Genomic DNA, 23,172 nt, shown 5'->3' on the forward strand with positions numbered 1-23,172 from the left:
TCTGGTCTACAGTAGAGTGCTGAAGAAGTTAGGATAGCTCATGCTAGCTGCTATAACAACTATACTCAAAATTTTGGTGGCTTAATACAATAAAGTTTTGGATGAAGTCAAAAATGAATGTCCCTTCCTGTTTTATGCATAGGCCCACTGTTTGGAGTGGGTACTCCACGTGGTGATTCAGGATTCCAAGATCCTTCCATCTTCTGGCTCTGTCAGCTTCCACATGTGATTTCTATTGTCACTGTACTCATTTCCATCAAGACTTGGAAAGGAGAAAAGCCAAGGAGACAAGTGAGAGGCTTCGCTGAGCCAGTCCTGGAAATGGATATATCTTCCCACTCACATTCCATGTCAGCACCTAACTACCTGCGCAGTGAGGCTAGTTGGAAAGTCGTCAAGTTCTGAGCACAGAGAGAAGAAACAGGTGTGTGAACAGTTCCCTGGAATCTACCAAAGCATTCAGATCATGCTAGAATAATTTTAGAGACATGCGCCACTAACTAAATCTTTTCTTATACCATTATCTAGCATTCCTTACTCCTGCAGTTATTTCCTCTTCAGCCAGATGTTAGCATATACATATCAGCCACCTTGCTACCAGCTCAGTCTTAATATAAGGAATTTTGAAGTAATGTCTGAAAATCTCCTGTATCAGCAGGTATCAAGTATCATTCTTATGTGTGTAGTTAATCATAAATGACTTTCTGAATAGTGATGACAATTCCTGGAGCCCCACAAAGAACAATAACCACGTGCTCATGGCTAATGGGTATCTGAGAGAGTAGTAAAAAACTGATAATGAAAATGAAGACAAAAATGCAAATGAGAATACCAAGAACAGTCCCAAGTCAAAATCAGTTCCTAGTTCTCTTATTAACAAAACTCACTTTATCTATTGACAGAGAACAGTTTGGAAAAGAAAATAAATTAAAATCAGCATCCTTTTAGTATCTGTTTACAAAATTGGTCTGATAGAAGCCACATTGAATAGAAAATATTTTGCACAATTGAAATTTCAAGTTTCAATAATGTTTAGCTATTTTAATTTTTGAATACTTTATTAAAATATAGTGCCGGTGCTTTCTGGGAAACAAGCTCCTGTGAAGGATAAAGTCTGGAAATTATTTAAAAATATAGAAGCTACCAAAATATTCTGAAATTTTTAATAGTTGGGTGAAAATTCTTTTTGCCATGCTTCAATAAGTCAGCTAAAGAGATTTTTTTCTCATCTCTTTAAAAAAGTCCCCTTGGGGATGAAAACAAGCTTGAAAAGTTTCAGTCAACAGTGTAATTGGGAGTTTGTGTTAAATAAGCCATTGAAAACTGCAGTTTGGAATAAAATTACCATCTCAGTCATTACCACAGGGCTCCATAGTACATTTACAATAATAGCTATATCTTGTAATAACATCATATTCAAGTAATTTATACATCTTTTTCATTTTTAAATTTAAATAACATGCTGCAGGAGATCTTTAAAAAATCAATCATACTTTCTATTCTCCCTTTCAATTCCTTAGCCCAGATAATAATATGACAACAATTATCCATACTCGGATGATAAAGCACAAAATGACTTGTAAAAATAATTGATCAGTAGAAATGACATTCTCCGAAGCCCATTGATTTTAAACTATACTTTTAAAAGGTAGTATAACCTAATAAATAATTACAATTGAGTTCCTCCAAAAACTGTATCTTAGTTCTGCTTAGCTTAGAGTGTTGCCTCAGTGAAGAGTGAGAGAGCAAGAAAAAGAGATTTGCACGGAGTATGAAGGGCAGATCTGAGAATAATAGAGAAACCAAGGAGAATTCTTGGATCTGAGAATAGGGCTCAGTGAACAGGTGTGGGCTGAAGATACAAATCTGAGTATTGTCAGCATATTGATAATATCTAAGGCCATAGAGACAGGTAGAATCACCTGGGGAGAAATGCAGAAGAAAGGAGATGTCTCAAGACCAAGGCCTGAAAAACAGGAACACTTAAGGCTGAGGTAGGAAAACAAGATAAAGCAAAGACTGAGTAGGCACAGCCTTGATTGAAGTCAAGATATCGGTGCTACAGAAGGACTGAGAATTACATCAGAAGGAAAGAAAAGTAACTGGTTATATTCTCTGTTACTTTCCCTGGCCTTCCTTCTTAATTGTGTTAAAACAAAGCATACCTTTTTAACTTTCAACAGGATGACAAGAAACAGAAAAGCAGGTGTGTTGACATGCCCCAATCCTTTATCTCAGATCTTTGACAAGCTTTAATTAATTTGCAGGTTGAGGGCTTCCTGAGCAAATGCAATTCTGTCACTTCCTAGGCATTCTCATGTTTGATATGATGGATTTTTTTGGTCACCAGCTCAGACAGACTTTCTCTATATTTCCAAAATAGTTATTATAAGTGAACCTCCTACGATTCCTCCCTTGAAATTTTTAATTAAACTACATAAGATTTTGTTAATTGTCTTGGTTCAGCATATAAAAACTCAATATCCTTCTTGACATTACTTTGATTTTTAAATTTAGTTTTAATTTCAATTTTTCCTATTTAAAAAAGTTGCTAAGTATCCACTGAGATAAAAAGTACAAGAGGAAAAATACATTTAAGGCTTGAGTTTACTGCCAAACAGAATAAAACAAAGAGTTGCTAAATTTGGGTATTCACAAGCATTAGCGATCTAAAAGAGAAAATAGATTTTTATTTTAACTCATTCATTTGAATGTTAATGAATTTGTGTGGGGTCATGTTACAAGTCAGTAAATAGCTGGCATGGCTAACAATTAGGTGATGCAAACAAGACAAGGTACTAAATCCTGACTGTAAAAATACTTGGTTCTCCTCTGTTTAACTCCTTTTCCTCTGTTTTAATGTTGAGAGTTCGCCCTTTCCCACACCTTCGATTTAGTCCTTACTCTCTTCCATTTCCTACACATTCTCCGTGGCTGATATACTAGCAACAGACCATTTCAGTAATTTCTACCCATGTTTCCCTTAAGAGCTGCAGACCTACTACTTTAATTCACCTAGGCCTTTTATTATGTGATCTACGTCTCTCTTTTTTCATCTGTAAAATAGAAGAAACGACACTGATTTTACCAGGCTGATGCAAGAAGTAATGAAAATTCCTGGAAATACCTAGGATGTCATCAGGCAATATAAGTAAACTACTCAAGAAACACTAGGATCTTTCCCCTTTTCTCTTTAAAGGCTCTAAATTATCTGTGGTCAGTTCCACGCTATTGGAGAAGAGCTCCAACTAAGATCAGAGGACTGTTCAAAGGAAAGATAAGATACTAACGAAAGGAATTTGGAAAATATAGTTAGGCAGCTTGGACCCACCCCTACAGGCAAGTCCCAAAGCATTACATGTAAATAAGGAAACCAGGATTGGCAAACTGGGCCTTAGTAAAAGATGGAAACATGGCGGAAACTCCCGAACCCACCCTTTTTCATTAACAGGAGAAATTAATAAATTGAGGTAGTATCTACAGCACTGATTCATAGTACCTAAGACTTCTCTTTTATCTTCTACTAACTGGAATTTGTTTTATTAGTATACATAAAATAATCACCAGTTTAACTAGAAATTATTGAAAGCAAATATTTTTGATTAAAGATAACTTAGTTGTGTCATTGTTAATAATACAGCTAGCTTGTATTCTAGAACAATAAGAACGCTTACTACTTGACTTTTGTTGTTCTAAGCTAATGATAAAAAGAACAAAGGCAGCCCTGCCTACTAACTGTGAGTATACTTATGTTAAACAAAGGTGAACTGACCAGAACACACAATGGTTGTGATTTGCCTAGTTGGTAGAATTTATTCAACACATGGCCATCATGGTGAGTGTTTACCAAACACAAAAGACCCGGAGCTAAAGCAATCACTGCCACATTTACATCATATGCAATGATTTAATTTTAGCAAAATAACATTATCAATCAAATTAATGTTATTTTCAATAATTTTTTTTTTGTCGGGCTTTTATGGTTTATTTAAATTTCTTTGTAAATTAAGAGATGTGAATACCTAATTCCACGTTTATACTACTTTAAGTTCACTCTAGGATTTGGGAGGATTTGTGTTTGGTTTGGTTTTTATTTTTTTGTTTAAAAGGCTCCATACATTCAAATTTCCATACACTCATATTTCAAAACGTGGCCAGCACAGCTGGTCTTATAACAAAAAGAGTATCACTACCATCTGGTGGCAGACATCAAAATTTTGAACATAATCCCAGAGGAGAAATTAATCTAACTCCAACTACATACTAGTCAATTAAACTCCTATTTCAGAAGTGGTGAACAGAGTAACTGCCAAAAAATCTACCATATGATCTCAATTGAAAGAAGTACTTTCAACAACATAATTACTACTTTAGTTATATTTATCTATTGTAAAAAATAAATAGCAACTTAAGAAATGTTAATATTACAGGATGAAACCATATTTTTAAAATAATGAAATACTTTATAGTATGTCAATTAAATATTAATATATTAGCATTAATATTAACAATAATAATTAATATTAATAATTAATATTAATAACAATGTATTAATATTTAACTGAATAATTACATATTATGTATTATCTATCATTCAATTGAATAATACAGATTATGTATTAGGAATGTTAATATATTAATATTTAATTGAAATACTATGAAGTACATGTAAAATAATATATATAATATATTAAAGATGAATCCCTAAATCATAACCTTATTACTTGCACTTAGATTCTGTTTTTAATATATGTTATTCTTTTCTTTAACAATGAAAGATGCAGTGGTTTCAAATAAAGCTATGGTATTTTAGGGAGTTCATTCACCCCACAAAAACTTTTATTAAAGACAATAACCTGAAACATTTTTCCAGACCAAAAAATATTCTCCAAAAATTAAAACGGGACTTCGTATAAAAATAATTAAACAATAAACGTGGAAAAGATACTTGAAAACAGGTTAACCATGCAATACACAAAATTGGTGAAAGAAATAAACAACTTAATGGAATTTACATCATTTGCTTTTAGCACATCCTTTACTTTCATACAATTTTAATCCTTTGATAAAAATGCACAAATATTTTTTTGTAATATTGTAGTGTCACCATGGAAATCATCCAAATATAATAATCTTTGAACCTCACAAATAAACCAAGAATTAAAGTAGTTCCAATAATGATATTCTCTGGATAGATGAAAAAAGTTTATGATGAGACTTACTTGTATACTTCGATTCCTTTGGTAAATTCATAGATAAAATACCCAGTTTTGAAAATTGTGTAAGAAAGTGCATGGTAACAGCGTAAAAAGACACACACTGGCTTAATTCTCACAGGTGTACTTACTTCTGGAATCATTTTCAGCTCTGAATCCCCTGATTTTAAATCTAAAACTCCCAATTCCCTGATTTTGAATGCAGCAATAGATTTAACTGTTGCTGTGAGTCACAAGAAGGTGACTTCTTTTTTAAGGAATACTATCGAAAGGGGAAAGAAATCAAGATTTTTTAAGTATAAATTTGAATTTTAAAATTTTAAAATTATTTTAAGTATATGAAGTTCTAATTATTTAGCACTAGAGATAATTAGTAACTTTTTGAGTAAAATTTAAAAGACCTAACTACAGAAGTCACTAGAGCCTAATCTAATAGGGCCCCATGGACATTACTCTAAATAATATTAGAAATGATTAAAGAGAGCTCCACTTCTTAGGAGATTCCTTCCCCATCAGGCCAATTTAGAACAGTTCATTAAGCATCAGTGGTATTCTTTTGTCAGATGCTTAGTATTATTTAAGTTGCAGATTGATCTTTCTGTAAGGAAATAAGGAAGAAAATTCCAGCAATTTCCATTCTGTTTTCTTGTAATAACCTGAACTTCATTAGCTTACTAAAATGGTAAAAGCTGAATTTCCAATAACTTCAGAGGTTCCTGCTTTAGTTATCTTTGATGAAATGCAATTCATTCTTTTTCTAAGTATACATTAATTGTTATTCTCAAAAAAATATCCAGTGAATTTCTCTTTTATACGTGACATCTATTTTCTAATAACTGAAAAGTGATTACTATCAAGTAGTAAAGAACATAGCATTAAGAGCAAACCTACATTATTATGAAAATAGTGTGAAACACTTCCCTAATCACTTTAATGCACCATCTTCTGTAGCCCTTCAGTAATCCCTTGAGGTACAAATTATTATCTATAATTTACGTTAAGAGAGACTAAGAAACCTATTCAAGGTATCAGTGTGAATACTGCACTGACAAGCAAGCCTCCTGATTCCAAAGTCTGTGCCTACACAATCTCTACTTTAATGAGTATGGAGTTTACAGCTAACATTTTCTTTTTTCTCCTTCTTATCATATGTCCTCCAAGACTCATGACATCAGTCCTATCATTAAGGTTCATTTAGGGGGAGGAAATGTTTAGTCTGATAGCACACCATATTATTACAGGAAAATAGTATATAGAAAAGCCTATCTTTAAAAATCACATTTTTTGAGAGAATCATTTTTTTTTTCTTTTAATCAAGGTAGGTACACCAGGAAGAACCATAACCATTGGATGGCAGGAGATATTGGAGAGATGTTAAGGCTAGTTACAGTGCTAGGTCACTATGTGAAAGCCAACAAGAATGTTAAGCATGCTACTGTGTTAAGCAAACAAATATGAATTAGTTTACTGTCCATAATTTTAATAAATATTTTAATGCATTGTCTTCATCTGACAGAAGTGTAGATAAATAGACTGAAATATTTATGGAAAAGAGGAAAAGACAATATTTTAAAACTATAGTATTAGATATGTTATTCTTTAGATAAGCCAAGTAAAAAAGCAAAGTATAATATCAGAAACTTTAAGAAGTAAAGTTTATGTGTAACATTGTGCTTGCCCATGCTGAATTCACTCATACCCATCTCAGTGACTTCTACAGTATTGGTTATACTAGTATGAACCTTAATACACAGCATCAAAAAGTGAAGAATGGAAACTACATGTACTCAACATTTACTTTAAACATGGCACTATGTTTTAATTATTCTGCTTCATAATCTGTATGATAAGGATGAAACACATCTATATGCAATGTGCAGTGAAAATTCCAAGGTGAAGAAAAGGTGGTCTTCTTTCAACTGCACTGACAGAACTGCATTTCAGACCATATGATTCAGATTCCAAAATATCTCCTAAACCAGTCTCTCTCAAACTATCTATAACGAAAGGCCATATTTCTGTTATTCCAATAGCCCACAAACCAAACTTTTGTAAAACACAACAGAATAACTTAAAATTGCAAAAAGATATAAAACTACAAGTCCAAATTTTATTATCAGATTCAACAGACATGAAATTATTTTGCAAAATTGTCATAAAATTTTCAAAGCACTTACTCCCAATTTCTGTGCTTACTGAAGACTAGTAACAAACAATTCATGCATCAGATTACACAGTCTGAGTAGTCAGCACAGTCCCAAATCTAAGACCCTATTAGTACTAGCTGTTTAAGAAAAATATACAGAGCTAACAAGAATCATAATCAATTGAAAATGTGCATAAATCTAATGAAATGTTTCAACAATTACATACAAAGATGTCCACTTCTTGATCCTTAGAACTTGTGAATATGTTACCTTAAATTTAGGCAAAAGGGATTTTGCAGATGTGAATTAGGTTAAAGGTCTCAAGATGAAGAGATTCTTATAGAATATCTGGGTGGCCCCCAAAGTAATCAAAAGTGTCCTCACAGGGGGGAGAGAAGAGATAGGAGGGTTAGAGTCAGAGAGGAGATGTAGAAGCTGAAGTCAGAAAGAGAGACTGAAGGTGCTGTGCTACTGGCTGTAAAGATGGAGGAAAGCACTATAACAAGGATGGAGGTGCACTCCAGATGCTGAAAAAGATAAGCAACTTCCTCCTTAAAGAACACAGCCCTACCAATGTCTTGGTTTAGAACTTCTGATCCCTATAACTATATGATAATAAATTGTGTTGTTTTAAGCTCTAAAATCATGGTAATTTGTTATTATATATTAGAAAGTGGAAAATACAGATTTGGGTTCTGGGAAGCAAGGTGCTGCTATCACATGTACCTGAAATGTGGAAGTGGCTTTGGAATTGCTAATGGCAGAGGTTGGAAAGATTTGAGAATCATGACAGATAAATCCTGGATTGCCTTGAGCAGAACGTTAGTGAAAATATGGATGTTAAATGCCCTGCTTGTGAGGAATATGGTAGAAAAAGCCTATATTGTCTTAGAGAATATCTCAATCATTATAAATGGACGTTAGTAGATATATGAATGTAAAAGGAGATGCTGGTGAGGGCTCAGAAGGAAATGAGGAACATGTTACAGTCATACTTGGAGATACCACGGGTTCAGTTCCAGACCGCCGCAATAAAGTGAATATCTCAATAAGTGAAAATCACAATAAAGTGAATATTGTAATAAATCGAGGCATACAAAGGTTTTGATTTCCCAGAGCATATAAAGTTATGTTTACACTATACTGTAGTTTATTAAGTGTGTAATAGTATTGTCTATAAAAACAATATACAAACCTTAATTAAAAAATATTTATTACTGAGGAAAAACTGAGGGTTGCTAGATGGGCGGGGGGATAAGGGGGAAGGTGAGGGGATTAGAAAACAGTCAGTAACCACAAGATGGCCATGGGGTTTTGAAAATTAATCTGGGGAACGTAATCAATAATGTTGTAAAGATTTTGTAGGGTATCCGATGGACACTTGTCCCATTTGGGAGACCACCTCAGGGAAGATGTAGATGCCTGATCACTGCACTGTACACCTGAAGCTGAAAAATAATGAATGCCAACTATAATATTATATATATATGTATATATATATATATGTATGTATACACTTACAAGAGGGCGAGTACAGCATTGGGAGTGGAGAGAGTGGAAATGTAATGGCTGTGTGTGATGTCAGAGAGATAGTGGATGGGGGCGGGGGGCCCACAGTGTGAGGGATATAAATGATAAACGTCTAAGTATTACTTTGTCTTGTGCACCTGAAACTAATAAAATACATATATATTTTATTGCTAAAAAATGCTAACCATCATCTAAGCCTTCAGAGAATCAAAATCTTGCTGACAGAGGATCTTACCTTCAATTTCTAAAAAACAGTATCTGGAAAGTACAATAAAACGAGGTATGACAGTATTGGAAATTGGAGGAAAGGAAATCTGTATTATACATTGGCAGAAAGCTTACCTAAAATTGTTTCCTACATTATGTGGAAATCAGAAACGTATGTGATGAACTTGGATATTTAGCTAAGGAGATTTCCAAGGAAAGTGTTGAAGGAGTAGCCTAGCTTCTTCCTGCTCATAATAAAATTTATGTCTATAAATGGAACAAAGAATTGTTAAGCTAAAAGGAACCGGGAATTGATGATTGGGACATTTCTCAGCCTATGCAGATTGCAAAAGGCACTAAAATTTAGAAGATTCACTTTTAGGAAAGCAATCTCTGTAGAGTAAGCGAATTTGAGTGTAAAGGCTCAGAATATTTTGTCATACTTATCAAGGGGATCACTTCATAGACTGTGTAGATGCTTGACCAATACTCCGTACCACTGAAGCTGAAGTAGAATAATACTGTATGTCACTACAAGAATACATATATATAGTCACAGGAGGTGGAGTATAGCATAAGGAAGATAATTGATGGAATTGTAACAGTTATACAAGATGTCAGAGGGGTAGTAGCTTGGGGGAGGGGCGCTATCACTTAGGGAAGGGTGTGAATGTCTAACTATTATGTTGCTTTCTACACTTGAAATTAATAAAAAGATAAAAAAAGAATATTTTGTCATACAGAAAGTTCTTTGAAGAGATTAGAAATGTGATTCATGGATCCCCTCTGTCATTTCAGCAGTGGGGAAAAAAGTAGTTGCGATTATCCAGAAAAGTTCTGTGAAACAGCCTGTTTTCTAGTAGAGTGAGTGCCAGGGACATAGAGGGGAGAACCACAAGTTTTTTGTTGTTGTTTTTTTAAGAATTTGTATCGGTAGACAGAAACACTGCCAGTTTGGACTGGAAGAGGCACAGCAAGAAAAAAATTCAAAAAGGCTGCTGGTCTCTCAACATTCTACAGACAGGAAATGGGCTGATAAAAAGACTGAGGTAAACATAGGTGCTAATCTGTCTGGGAAAAAAAAAAATATACATATATAATTCTTAGGATGAAGAACCCGGCCCAGAGGGCAGAGCCTCGAGCCACAGAGAATTATCCTCAGGCTGTGAAATCTAATGGAGTTTGCCCAGCTGGATTTCTAAATTTCTAAGACTAGTAACCCTTTTTTTCTTCTTCCACTTTCTCCATTTTAAATGGGAATGTTTACGCCTATTATCTTATGCCTGTTCCACCAATGCATTTCAGAGTATATAATTTGCTTTCTAGATTCACAGGTACACAGATACAGAGGAATTCTGCTGGAGCATGGATTATAACCATACCTAATTTAGATGATTTAGATGAGATTGGATCTTTTAAGCTGATAATATTTGGATGAGATTTTGGACTTGAGATGATGCTATAGTGAGATGAGACTTTTGGGGATCTGGGGAATATGTTTTACATGTAGAAAGGATGTGAATGTGGGGGGTTGGCTAGAGGGCAGACTGTGGTAAACTGAATAATGACCCCAAAGATGTCCATGACCTAATCCCTGGAAACTGTGACTATGGTATCTGAAATGGCAAAATAGACTTTTCAGATGAGATTTGGTTAGGATCTTGAGATTATTCTGGAGTATCTGAGTGAGTCCAACGTAATTATGAGGGTCCTCATAAGACAGAAGCAGGAGGAAATATGAGGACAGAAGCAGAGGTCAGAATCAGAGAAGTATTGGAACTTGCTACATTGCTGGCTTGTAATATGGAAGAAGGGACCAGAGAAGGCCCATGGGCTCTAGAAGCTAGAAAAGACAAGGAAATTTTCTGCTGGAGCCTCCAGAAGAAATGCAGCTCTGCCAATTCCTTGATGTTAAGACTTCTGACCTCCAAACCGGAAGAACGTAAATTTGTGAAGCTTTAAGCCACAAATTTATGGTCCTTTCTTATAGCACGTATAGGAAACCAACATGAAGCATCTCTACTTCATTTAGCATTTCTACAAATATACCATAAAAATCTTGAATTTTCATATTTCATGCATTTCTAAGTTAATATAGCAAAGAATATGCTTCACAAGACACTAAAATTAACTTTTAAAAATCCTGAGAATATTTTTTCTGTTGACAGTCATCTTTTGGAAATGTGACAACACAAAAACAGAACATTTCATCATTTCAACATGATGAATTCTCCCTTGTGAACTAAATAAAAAGTAATTCAATAAAGAATCTTTCCTCTTCAATATTCAATACAGCTCTTTGGGACTGTGCAGTAGCATCTGAAAGCACACTCGGAATGGTTTATTTCTATTTTGAATTCATTGCGGCAAATGAGCGCCCCCTTTACCAAGCCCCGCTCTTTAATTATCTCATCAACTTAATTTCAAAAATCATATGAAGAGTTTTTTAAAAGCCACTTGAAAACTCGTTGGGCAATAAAATTGTCCACAGTTCAAGCAGTAATATACATTAATTAATCAGCATCACAGCATGATTTATTCACTCTTAAGCATCTCTAAGTCCTATGGAGAGTCATGACAAGAATGTACAAATGTCACAATAGGTACATATACACATGTCACAACAGGAACAGACACACGTGACAAAGTGTGTCAACACATCCCTTACCTGTGTAACAAGTGGCTCCAGAAGCCTCTCCACTGTTAGTGTCCGGATTTCCAAACTTTTGGGGTCCCATTTTAAAATGATAGGTGAAGTTGCCGAAGTCATGCTCCCTATGGAAACACACATTGTCAGTTAGAAATAATGATCACTAAAATAATCTGTGACCTTGGGGGTTCAAAATTGATAAGTCACCAAAACTTAGAACCTACTTGAAGATTACGTGTCTGGTTCAAACTCGTCAAGTTAGAAATGGGGAAATCAGAACCAGAACTGTGCTGATGTTGGAATCAGATTAGAAGCTAAGGGTTCCAGAAGGCATCTGAATACATTAGACAACCCTTGGAACACGGATGACACCAAGATATTTTTACATACTCAGTATTTAGTACACATATGCATCTATATCTATCTGCTGGAAAAGCCTTGGACCTTTTATTGGAGTAGTTTATGGTTTTCAAGGTAGAGACAACCAAAGCAGGTAACAACTATTTGCCTCAGTGTGACCAGTGTTATAATTGAGGAGTACAAAGAAGGCTATGGGAGAACTGAGGAAAAGATACTGAAGTCACTCGAGACACACGAAGACTTTCAGGAAGCACTGGAAACCCATTAGGATCACCAGATGTCAGAACGAAAGGCTACTTTGTTTTCTTCACATTGCATGGCCACTAACAGAATTATATTCCGTGTGGCAGCTGAGTTTCATTCTCTTTAATAGGAAAGCTATCTTGCAAACTGAGTGACAATGGTTCTAAAAATTAGCTTGTTGCTATTTACTTGCTCTCTGATTACTCGCTGCATTTATATCTTGTCCCATAACATTAGTGTTTGATAAGGTTATTTATTTCATTCTAAGGCAGTCCTCTCCTAAGAATCACTGATGTGCAGGTAGCAACCTCCCACACATCAAACACAAAATATGGTCCTGGCCTCAAGAGAATAAATTATACATTCTATCAGGGGGAGCATTTCTCATCGAGAAACTGACTGCTCTGGGCTGAACGTATTTCAACAACTAACCACTGGAAAGCACCCTTACATTGTACAAACTGAATCTGAATCATTTGCTTTAATACCACCATAAATCAAACTGTTCATAGCTGTTCTCTTCTTTTGAATCAACGTCTCCACTCAATTTCATCCTTATAAATCAATGTAGATGATTATTTCTGTTACAATTAACACTACAAAGAAAGCCTATCACAATAGGCACATGTCTCTTTACTGCCCTGCTACAGCTAATCCTTTTACAAATAGACCCAACAAATTTGCTTTAGGGAAAAAAAAAAAAAAAAAAAAAAAGCGAAGACACAGTGTGCTGGTATTTTACCTCTCTCCAAATGCCATGTTTTAAATAAACTAAGGGTAGCAATCCAACCATATAGACTGATAAAGATTTGGGTTCCTTCACAACAACAATAGTTGGCACTCATACGCTGCCTAGCCTCCAGAAACCTAAAAATACATATTTCCCATTCACACTACCAACTGCTATGTAGCAGCTGTGACATGCACGCCGTTCTGCTGCTGGCCAGCACACCTCCCTGTGCTGTGGCAGGAGGCAGATGCCAGCGGCTTACCACATACACGGAATATCCTCATCCTTGCTGAAGCCACATCTACCTAAGTAATTTTGGTCTAGCATTCATGACACAGTGATTGTGAGTTTCTGGAGACGTTCCCTGGAGATCTTTCTCAAGCTCTGACGGAATAATGAGTGATGTACAAGACCCGTAGGAAAGCTGGCTCACTAGTAGGAAAGCGATTTTCACATGACAGGGAAGGATGTTGGGTGAGGCATTGCAAGGAATGACCATTATTCCGTGGGCACACTTATGCATCTGAGCTGGTGGGTCAAGAAGGCACATAAAATCTTTTATTAATGCTCCAAGGCGAACCGAAGCAATGACACTGCAAACATGCTGAGGTAAGGCACAAAAATGCTGGGGCAGTCACCTCAGAGGCACGAATCTGGCAGGCATCAAGCAGAAATGGGAGACACTGAACAAAGACCTCCGGACAACTGTGAGGCAGGAAGCAGTTAGACAGAAACTTGCGTCCTGAAGATCACAGAGGCCTTATACATCTAAAGACGAAAGGATAGGAGTTACCAGGCAAATCATTTGACTTAATTTATTCCTTTGGGATCAATCTTTTCAGCCACTTCTTGTGACACAGGTGAAATTTAGTAGCAAAAAGCAAAGAAGGTTATATGGTGTTAATCTGTTGAAGGGGAAAACCTAGTCATAGGAACTTTAAATGCACTTTGTCCAGCCATGCAGTTTTTGATACGATTTGGACTAAAACTAGGATTCGATCTTATTGTATTTTTTACAACTTGGTTTCACACCCCAAGTCACAAAGACCAGAAGCACAGGTCGAAGGGGGCACTGCAAAATCGCTACCTGTAAACCCAAAAAGTTGATAGCTAAGATTTCTGTTGATTACCTCTGAGGCGCGGCTTAGCTTCATGTCAGCTGTTGAGCATGAGGTAGAGGAAAGAAGCTCCTTTGGCTGCAATATTGAACTGGTATAATGCTTGCCATCTGTTGTTGCTACAAGTGTTTGTGTCCTGCTATTTTGGGCACACTGGACTGATTTCTGCTGTATGTATTAGCCTTGTATTAGAAACATTTCCCCATCCTCAGCCATGTGAAATTGCATAAAACCAGAAGAAAATTGATTCCATTCCAGGTTAGTGATCATAACCACAGCCTTCTAGATTCACCTATTAATGATCTTTGCCTCCACAGTGCAAATAAGGACCAATGATGGTAGAGAAGAGAAAAAGAGTCAAACATCCTCTAGATCAAAGAAATAGGGCAATTGCAGCCAGGAAGTAGGAATGACAGTTTGGTATATGGTCCCCATGACAAACACACACAAGATGACTGACTCTCAACCAAGAATGCCATCTCACTTGTACTTTTAATAATAATAAAGTATGAAGAGCAAGGAAAACACATAGGCTTTTAAGGTAGACTGGATTGTTATTCAGTAAACAGTCCCTCCCTCCCCTATTCCTCACCTTCATGAAAAGAGAATACTTCCCCAGCTCATTGATATTGAGCTTTGGGCTATGGAATGTTAGGAAATATGATGTGAGCAGACATTTGAAATGTGCTTGCTTGGTTAGACTTGCCCTCTTATGTTTCTGACTTCTGCAGTAACAGCCACAGATAGCTCACTGGTCCAAAAAGAAAGAAAGACATACGAGTATGAAGCGAACCCAAATCCAAGCTGAAGGTGGAGCCAAGCCCGGCTGAGTTCCATCTGGCCAGCCAACTCCCAAGCAAACCAAAGACACAGGATCAAGGAATAAACGCTTGCTGTTGCATGTCACTGAGATTTTTGTCACTATCTGTTATTCAGCAACAGACACACAGTGATGTCAAATAGACTTTTGTTTGAACTGAAGCCCTACAGTTTATCAACTCCATGATGTTGTCCAAATTACCTAACCTTTCTGAGCTTCTGTTTCCTCAAATGGAAAATCATGATGACTATTCTAAGTTTAAAGAACTTAGTGGATAGAAACCATTTCTGGAAATATTAGTTATTATTGGTGTTGTTAGTATTTTCCAAAATCGACATATCTTTTTTTGCTATGCTTTATGTCCATGAAGAATAAGGGAACATCCATTTAAAACAGATATCCAGATTTACCCTCCTCTGCGTAGAACAACAAAATTGACTTAAATAAGAAGGCAAAAGAACAAATTGAAATGTGTAGTCACATCACCAGCCTTTCCTCTTTCTAAGGATGAAATGACACTGAAGGGGACCAAAGTTTTGCCTCCCCAAAATGTGCCTTTTGGGACATTGATTTTAAGGTGGTTATTAAGAAACAAAAGATTCAGGAAGAACCTTTGACCCTCACCCTTTCTGCCTAAGAGATGAAGATGGAAAGGCCTGCTCCAGGAAGGGACTCCTAGCGTTCATATTCACCTTAGCTTTAGATAGGAAGGCTCCAAAGAAGGGCCTGGTAAGTAGATCCCCATGGCAACCATTATTTCTGGGTTGCCCAACAGGAATTTGCTTGCCATGTCTGTTCCATGTGTTCTGTTCTTTTTACCTACCTGTAAATTGCCTAACTTTCCCTTTCCAAAATCCCATCACTGCTCCCTTTCCCCTTTGTCCATAATGGCATATAAACATCAACTGCCCAATGCCTTTTCCGGTCACATTATGGCACCCCCGAATGTGCATTGATATAATCAACTTTTGACATTTTCTCCTGTTAATCTGTCTCTGTTAATTTGATTATTAGCCCAACTAGAAGAACTTAGAAAGTGGAAGAAAATTTCATATTTTTGGCCCCCACCACACATTGTCTCAAACCGACACTACACATCTGTACAAGTAATACAGTCTGTTTTGCCCACAAAAGAGATTCTATGTAAAGCAAGTACATTTTTTCACATGATTTATTTTTTTTAATCACATATTTTACTTGCTTTTAGTAGGGAGACTTAGAATACTGACTGGACATACTGAAAGAGTGAAAAGCTGCAGTTGTAAAAGCAAACCCATATGTAAATGTTTCCAAAGAAACTGTTCCTAAATAACTTGAACTTACATGAGCTAGAAAAAGAAATCCCCAAATATTTTATCTGAAATACAATAATACTTCTGATCTTCTGTTGTTAATGAAAGAAGAGACCTGTAATATCCACATCCCTTATTACAAGAGGGACCTTTTTTGGAGCTGAGGAGAGTATATGTGGAAGTACACAGGCGTCACAGGTAGGAGTAGAAGTTGAGAAATGAAAATAGAGGAGGCATTTGATCATCCTGCAGACATCGCTAGAGAGTTAAGAGCACCCTGATTCCCACTGGAATGCACTTTCCTGCAACAGAACCAGGTATAAATGGAGGCAGGGAGGAAGGGTATGGGGTACTCTTTCTGGGGGTAGCCTGAGTACAGGAAGGCCTGGTCTGGTAGCCTAACTGTTGGCAAATCCTACTTTGACTTTTCTTGGTAACTTTGCCGAATTGAAGCTCATTTCTTTCTACTTTGACTACAAAGAGGCAGCGGGAAGGCCATCACTGTCCTCTACATAACAACCATTCAAAGCCTGGGCTCAGTGAACTGAGAGGTGACATAAATGCAAGTAGTTTTTATTCAAAACTGAAGTAAAGTGTAATTTCCAACTGTTCTTCGCTACTTGCAGAGGAAGGGGGCAGGAAGGTTATCTCTGCTACCATGAAAGCAAAGTTTAACACTACCCTCAAGTATTAAAATATGTGCAATACTTCTATGTATGATAAACCCATACTTTTAATAAAATACCCAAAGAAACATTGCTGAACAAAATATCATTCTAATAATTTCCAAAGGTTGTAACTATATTTCATATCTAAGCATAAAATGCCTATACTTCTAAGGTATTAAGAATACCTTAATTAAAATTTAAAAAGCATATGTTAAATAAGTATCACACTATTATATCCTCTTCAGAGTCCCTTATTTCTTCTATCCAAATAAACAAAACTTCATCAAAAATAGATAAATAAGTAAAAAATAAAAAAAAAAAGGAGCATACGAAGAAAGACTTTCAGGATAACAAGTTTTGGACTAATAATACATAGACTAGAGCTTGCTGATTAAAGAAAGAAATCTTACCATTTGCAACAACATGGATGGATCTAGAGAACATTATGTTAAGTGAAATAAGTCAGACAGAGCAAGATAAGTACCATATGATCTCACTTATTTGCGGAATCTAAAGAAAAGAGTAAGTGAATGAACTAATCAGAAACAGTTTTGGAGACAAAGAGGAAAAACTGAGGGTTGCTAGATGGGCGGGGGGGTGGGGGGTAAAGGGGAAGGTGAGGGGATTAGAAAACAGTCAGTAACCACAGGATGGCCACGGGTTTGAAAATTAATCTGGGGAACGTAATTTAGTGGTTACCAGTGGGTAAGGGGGTTGGGGGTGGGAGATGAGGGTAAGGGGGATCAATATATGGTGATGGAAGGAGAACTGACTCTGGGTGGTGAGCACATAATGTAATTTATGGATGATGTGATACAGAATTGCACACCTGAAATCTATGTAATTTTACTAACAATTGTCACCCCAATAAATGTAATAAAAAAAAAATGAGAGGACAATTCACATCCACAAAAAAAAAAAAAAAAAAAGAAAAGAAATAACCATGTCCATATCTTACTGAAACGGGTTTAATACTTACAATACCATACTCATAACATTTAAAACTATGTGTTCACTTAATAGAAATTCACTCCTCCTGCAGAATGCTAATAGAAACTCAGTAATTTGAAATTCAAAATGAAAGCTACTATCTGTCAAATTCATCTTGCTTTTCACTTTACTCATAGCCTCATCATTTAAATTCATTTTGGAGCACAAACAGACTCAATCTACTCCTAAATTATGGCTTGTTTTCCACGTGGGTGTGAACATAAGTGATAACCACGTAGGCAGTACTTACCCTACGTGCACTGTTAAGTTTCCAAAGTCCCACAAAGGACTCAGGTTTTCTAAACAAAATACACTTGACCAAAGCTTAAAATTGCTCTGCCTGTCTATTTTCCTTCAGCAACACTGCAATTCAGACTTGGACAACAGATTTCACAAGCTGAAAATAAGAACTGTTAATATTTCAGACAACATGTTTTGAGGAATTATCTTTCTAGTCCAAAAGTAACTTCAAATTATTTAATAGGAACACAGCTTCTTTGGCAATTAATTTATTCTGTGTCCTTCTAACCTCCTATAAATTACAATTCCACAGAAAATTATTATATAATTCTAATCTTCACCAGAATCTCAGTATTTCATATTCAGATTACAGCAAAATAACCACCAAATGGCTGTTCTTATCTTTATTAGTTCTTTAGTATAACTCAGTCCCAACTACTGATCTGAAACATTCTTTTTCGTGACGCCAAAACAACTGCTTAACTCTCTCCTCCCATAAGTCCCAGGTCCCCTTAGTAACAAGACTGGCACTCCACATTCTGACCAGGGTCTATTGGATCTTATTGCTTTAACCTAACTCTTCTACTTGGATAAGGTTTGGACCACATTATAACACACGGTTCAGGCCACCTCCCAAAGTCTCCACTAGGAACACCTCCCGTTTTCCCCTCCAAGACCCACTACTGACATTTTCACGCTGTCTTCTCCATAATCCCTAAATTACTACGATATTTACAGTCAGTCACAGAAGATCTTACTGCACTCTTCACTGGCTCATTATTAAGAAATTGACATGAGTTTTTACATAACTCACTAGATGATAAACTCATTAGGACACACATCAAGATTTTACTTCTTTTCTGTCATCTGTAGAATACAATAGGGTGTCAGTTCCTTCATAAATGCTTGATTATGCACACATAAAACACGATGCAAGTATTCATCTAATTCTTTTCACGTATTATTATTTTTTATCTTTTCAATAGTGGGATCCATTTCCTAGAGAGTAATAATTTTAAAAATATCTTTCAGATATATTTTAAATGTATTATTTCTTCAGTACTTACTAGAGACCTTAAACAAATGATATCTTGGTATGGTTTAGAGAACTAATTTATATTCAGGAGTTTTTAAATTTACTTAGTTTTTAAAAAATATATAGTTTCAGTACTTACTTTAAGTGGCTCACTAGATCTTACTTACTATGTTTTAAAATCAGGTGTCATTTTTGTTGAGGAAAAAGTAACCTTGGAGCTTCCTTTGGCACACTAGTGAGGTCTGCATTGATATTTGATTCACTGCCAAGTTCTACATGAGGATCTTTTAGCAAAGGATTGTACAAGCTCTGCAAGTTGGCCCACAGTACCTCTTAGGATGTATTCTGCCTCCTCATTGACCCAAATTGCTTTTTGTCCCCAAGGCCCAGTGACTTTTTCTTCCTCTGAATTCTATTGGTATTCCACCTAATTAGAATGACTGCCACATAATATTGAATTTAAATACAAATTGCCTTGTGTTGCTCTCTATCTGCTTTATAGAAGTTTTATCCTCTCTAATACACTCAGGGACAGGGACTCTGCCTCCTTCACAATGATTAGAACAATGCTGGGAATTTAATAAAAATGTTATGAGTACTCATGGACTTCATTCTTTGCCAACTTCAAGCCTCACAATCACACACACACACACAAATGAGTATAGTTAAAATTCAGTACCAATAATCTTATGCAGAAAGGAGATTTTCAACTCAGAACGCACCCCTTTTGATGCCACTTATCTGAACAACAAAACAAAAAGGGGTTTTCCTCCCTCAGAATACCTTCAGTATTCTAGCAGAGAAGATGCTCCAATTCTTCCTTCCTTCATTCATTTATGCTCCAAGTCTTCCTCCCTTCATTCATTTATCCATCCATCCATTCATTCATTCAGTGCGTGTGTACTAACCACCCAGTGTGTGAGGCGCAGGCAGGTGCTGTGGAAAACATCAAAGTGTACCCGATTTGCTTAATGCGGATTGGTGAGATAAGACTTGCTCTTACTCTTCAGTGTGTAAAAGCAGGAAGCGTCCGCTAAGAGAGGAGTGCTCTGAGGGTGGACTCAACTGGGGATAGGCATCTGTAGGGCCATTATTCTTCCATTTCAATAGGGCACCTGGATCAGGTGATAGAGAGTTAACCAATGGCACCGAATTCCACATGTATTGATGGAGTGATACTGTGCAACAGAATAATGGCAAACTAATCAGTGCTCCTTTGAACTGCTGCCAGAAAAATGCTACAACAAAAATGAGCAAGATCATGAAAAAACATTCAAGTAACCCCAGGATGGGAAGTCAAGAGGACAAAGTAATCATAATATTAAGATATGATATAATGAAATAAAAGCAGATATTTAGGTAAGAACTATTTTAAATTGTTAAGTGATTATAAAAATACTTAGTACTTACGGACTTGTGTTTTTTAAGCAAGCTCTACTGGGTTACTGTATTTTATTTTAAAAGTCAACACTAAATCCACACACCTGCTGGTGAATGAAGTAGAAACTCATAGAAAAATTATATAAACCTAATACCCTGCCTCTTTCAGTTTCCCATCTTAAAGTGGCTTATCCAGCCACCTGGTCTAATGTAAACAACTCCTGCTGTGCCTCTGGTGACAGCTACAGCTAATGGGAGATGATTTGCCCTGTGCTATTCTTACCCCTTTCATTTGAATTACTGGACTTGAAAAGCCATAACACACTATAGCAATTATATGTGCTTAGAAGTCTTCTATAGTGAGGATTGATATTTCAGAACCAGTGTTACTCAGCATATATGCCCCCTTGTAAATCACCTTATGAAGCTTGTTGATATCAAGAGTCATATGTGAAAAGGGGAAAAAATACTCTAGGTTTCCTTCTGCTCATTTATGGCAGTTAATTTTAGACTTCGGGCCAAGAAATACTTCAAGTAATACACTTCTGTAAAGACAAAAATAAAATGTACCATGTCAAATCTGTATATTTCAAGGTAGTAGTCCTTTCCATGTGGTTCATGATATTTACATTCATAATAACAAAGATTTCATTGAACACTCCCAGTCACTGGCCAAAGTGTATTATCATTATTACTTTACAGATAAGGCAACTAAAATACAAGGATACTAAGTCTCTTTCCTAAAGCTAATGGAATTCAACCAAGATTTGTACCAAATCTGTGCTTTTCCCAACAAGTAATGGAATTCCCTAGGTGAAATACTTTACTTTGCAGGTAGTGAGTCTCAAGGGTCAGACAAATTAAAACACCCAGCTTCCAGGACCTTCACAGAAATATGTGGATAATAAATCCCTGATGGGTTATTTAAGGTGAATACAGCACTGGGGGACCATTCCTGACCTTTCAGTTTGTCACAAAAATCTAGATCTTTCTAACAGGCATTTCTGGCCACCACTCTCAGTATCCAAGTGGACAGATAACGGATCTAATCCAATATGGCAATTCTTTGTTTCATGCAAATTCAAGAAGTCTTCATCAGAAGACTGAACACCTGTGGGTAGCGGCCATCTTCCTTCTGCAGTTACAGAACCACCTCAGGTGATCCACCAACAAACTTATCAGCGTTTCTTTCCACTCTCACGTCCTTCCCCTTTGCCTAATCGGGGCTTGATTCCTTTTTCCTACACCCCATCCGTTTCTGCCTCCTAAAACCTCACTCTATCAACCACAAACTCTCCTTTGTATCATCAAGTAATCCCCCTTTCCTGGCTCCTTCCAGGCAGTGGAGAGTCTCGTCCAACTAAAAAAATGAAAACACAAAACAAAACCAAGACCATCTCCATCTTACTCCTGTCTTGTTCTCCTATACTTCCCTCACCTTTCACAACCTGGCTTCTTCACAGGCTGATACTGCTCACTCCATTCCCCACCCCACAACAGTCTGGCTATTGCCTTCACCATTGCACCGAAATTAGCCTTGTGAGGTTACAAGTGACCCCTAGTTGCTTAACTCAATGGACACCACATGCTTTGCCAGCTTATGTACTAAAATAGGAAAGATGTGGAGAAGATTATGGTCTCTGGGCAAGAATGACAAGCAAATGCATGCAGAGTCTCATTTTTATAGTAAGAAATCATTTTGTTATATATAGACATATATCTAGACACAGAATATATTTGCATAAAGAAAGAGTCTGGAAAGATATATATATATATATATATATATATATATATATATATATATATATATATACACACACACACACATACACATGTAAAATTTAGAAGTAGTTATGCTGCATGGTGGGATTTAGGGCAATTCTTAAATTATACATAATTATATATGTATATTTTTCACTTTATGTATTTATATGTACAAGTGTATATATGTATATATAGTGTGTGTGTATATATATATATATATATATATATATTCAACTAACAATGATCACATATTCTTTATCAAAATAAACATAAATATATCACTTCAAAATATCCAGTAGCCTTTTTCTACTTATCTTATTTGACCTTTCAGTGGTATTTGACAATGTTAATATTGTTCAATTTTCTTGGCTTTAAGGATACCAGTCTCTCCTGGTCTTCCTCTACAGTCTTGGTATCCGGTCCTTAGTCTTCTTAGTGGCCTCCTCTTCTATATCCATACGCTTTATGTTGGTACCCTAAACACCATCATTTTCCCTTGTCTCTCTCTGCTCTACACATAGTCTCTGAGTAGTCTCATTCATGTCAGTGGTTTATATTATTCTGAAAACTGCCAAATCTATTTCTCTAGCTCAGATCTCCTGCCTCTATGCCAGCCTCCTATAGGCAAACATTTATTAGTTTTCCAAACACTTCAAAGCAACACGTTTGAAAGTGAACTTATCATCTTTCACCCCAAATTGTCCAAATTCTGTATTCAGTGAACAGAACCACTACCTATCAAGCCCTGTCAGAAATGCAGGTACCATTTTTTTCTTTCCTT

The 23,172-nt window shown here is 36.2% G+C and overlaps 1 protein-coding gene and 1 pseudogene across 7 annotated transcripts in view; one reads left to right on the forward strand and one right to left on the reverse strand.

Moving 5' to 3' along the window:
* CTNNA2 (catenin alpha 2) overlaps positions 1-23,172 on the reverse strand; it is a 1,256,663-nt gene that overhangs the window by 904,601 nt on the left and 328,890 nt on the right. For all 7 annotated transcript variants that reach the window (XM_033125182.1, XM_033125183.1, XM_033125181.1 and 4 more), the window contains one exon: positions 11,769-11,875. In XM_033125182.1, coding sequence (XP_032981073.1) covers positions 11,769-11,870 — 102 coding nt within the window. In that variant the 5' untranslated portion in view covers positions 11,871-11,875. The remainder of the gene's footprint in view (positions 1-11,768; positions 11,876-23,172) is intronic.
* On the forward strand, positions 22,213-22,312 carry LOC117033506 (uncharacterized; annotated as a pseudogene).

The sequence above is a fragment of the Rhinolophus ferrumequinum genome, chromosome 13 (genome assembly GCF_004115265.2).
Source record: "Rhinolophus ferrumequinum isolate MPI-CBG mRhiFer1 chromosome 13, mRhiFer1_v1.p, whole genome shotgun sequence".
Lineage (NCBI taxonomy): Eukaryota > Metazoa > Chordata > Mammalia > Chiroptera > Rhinolophidae > Rhinolophus > Rhinolophus ferrumequinum.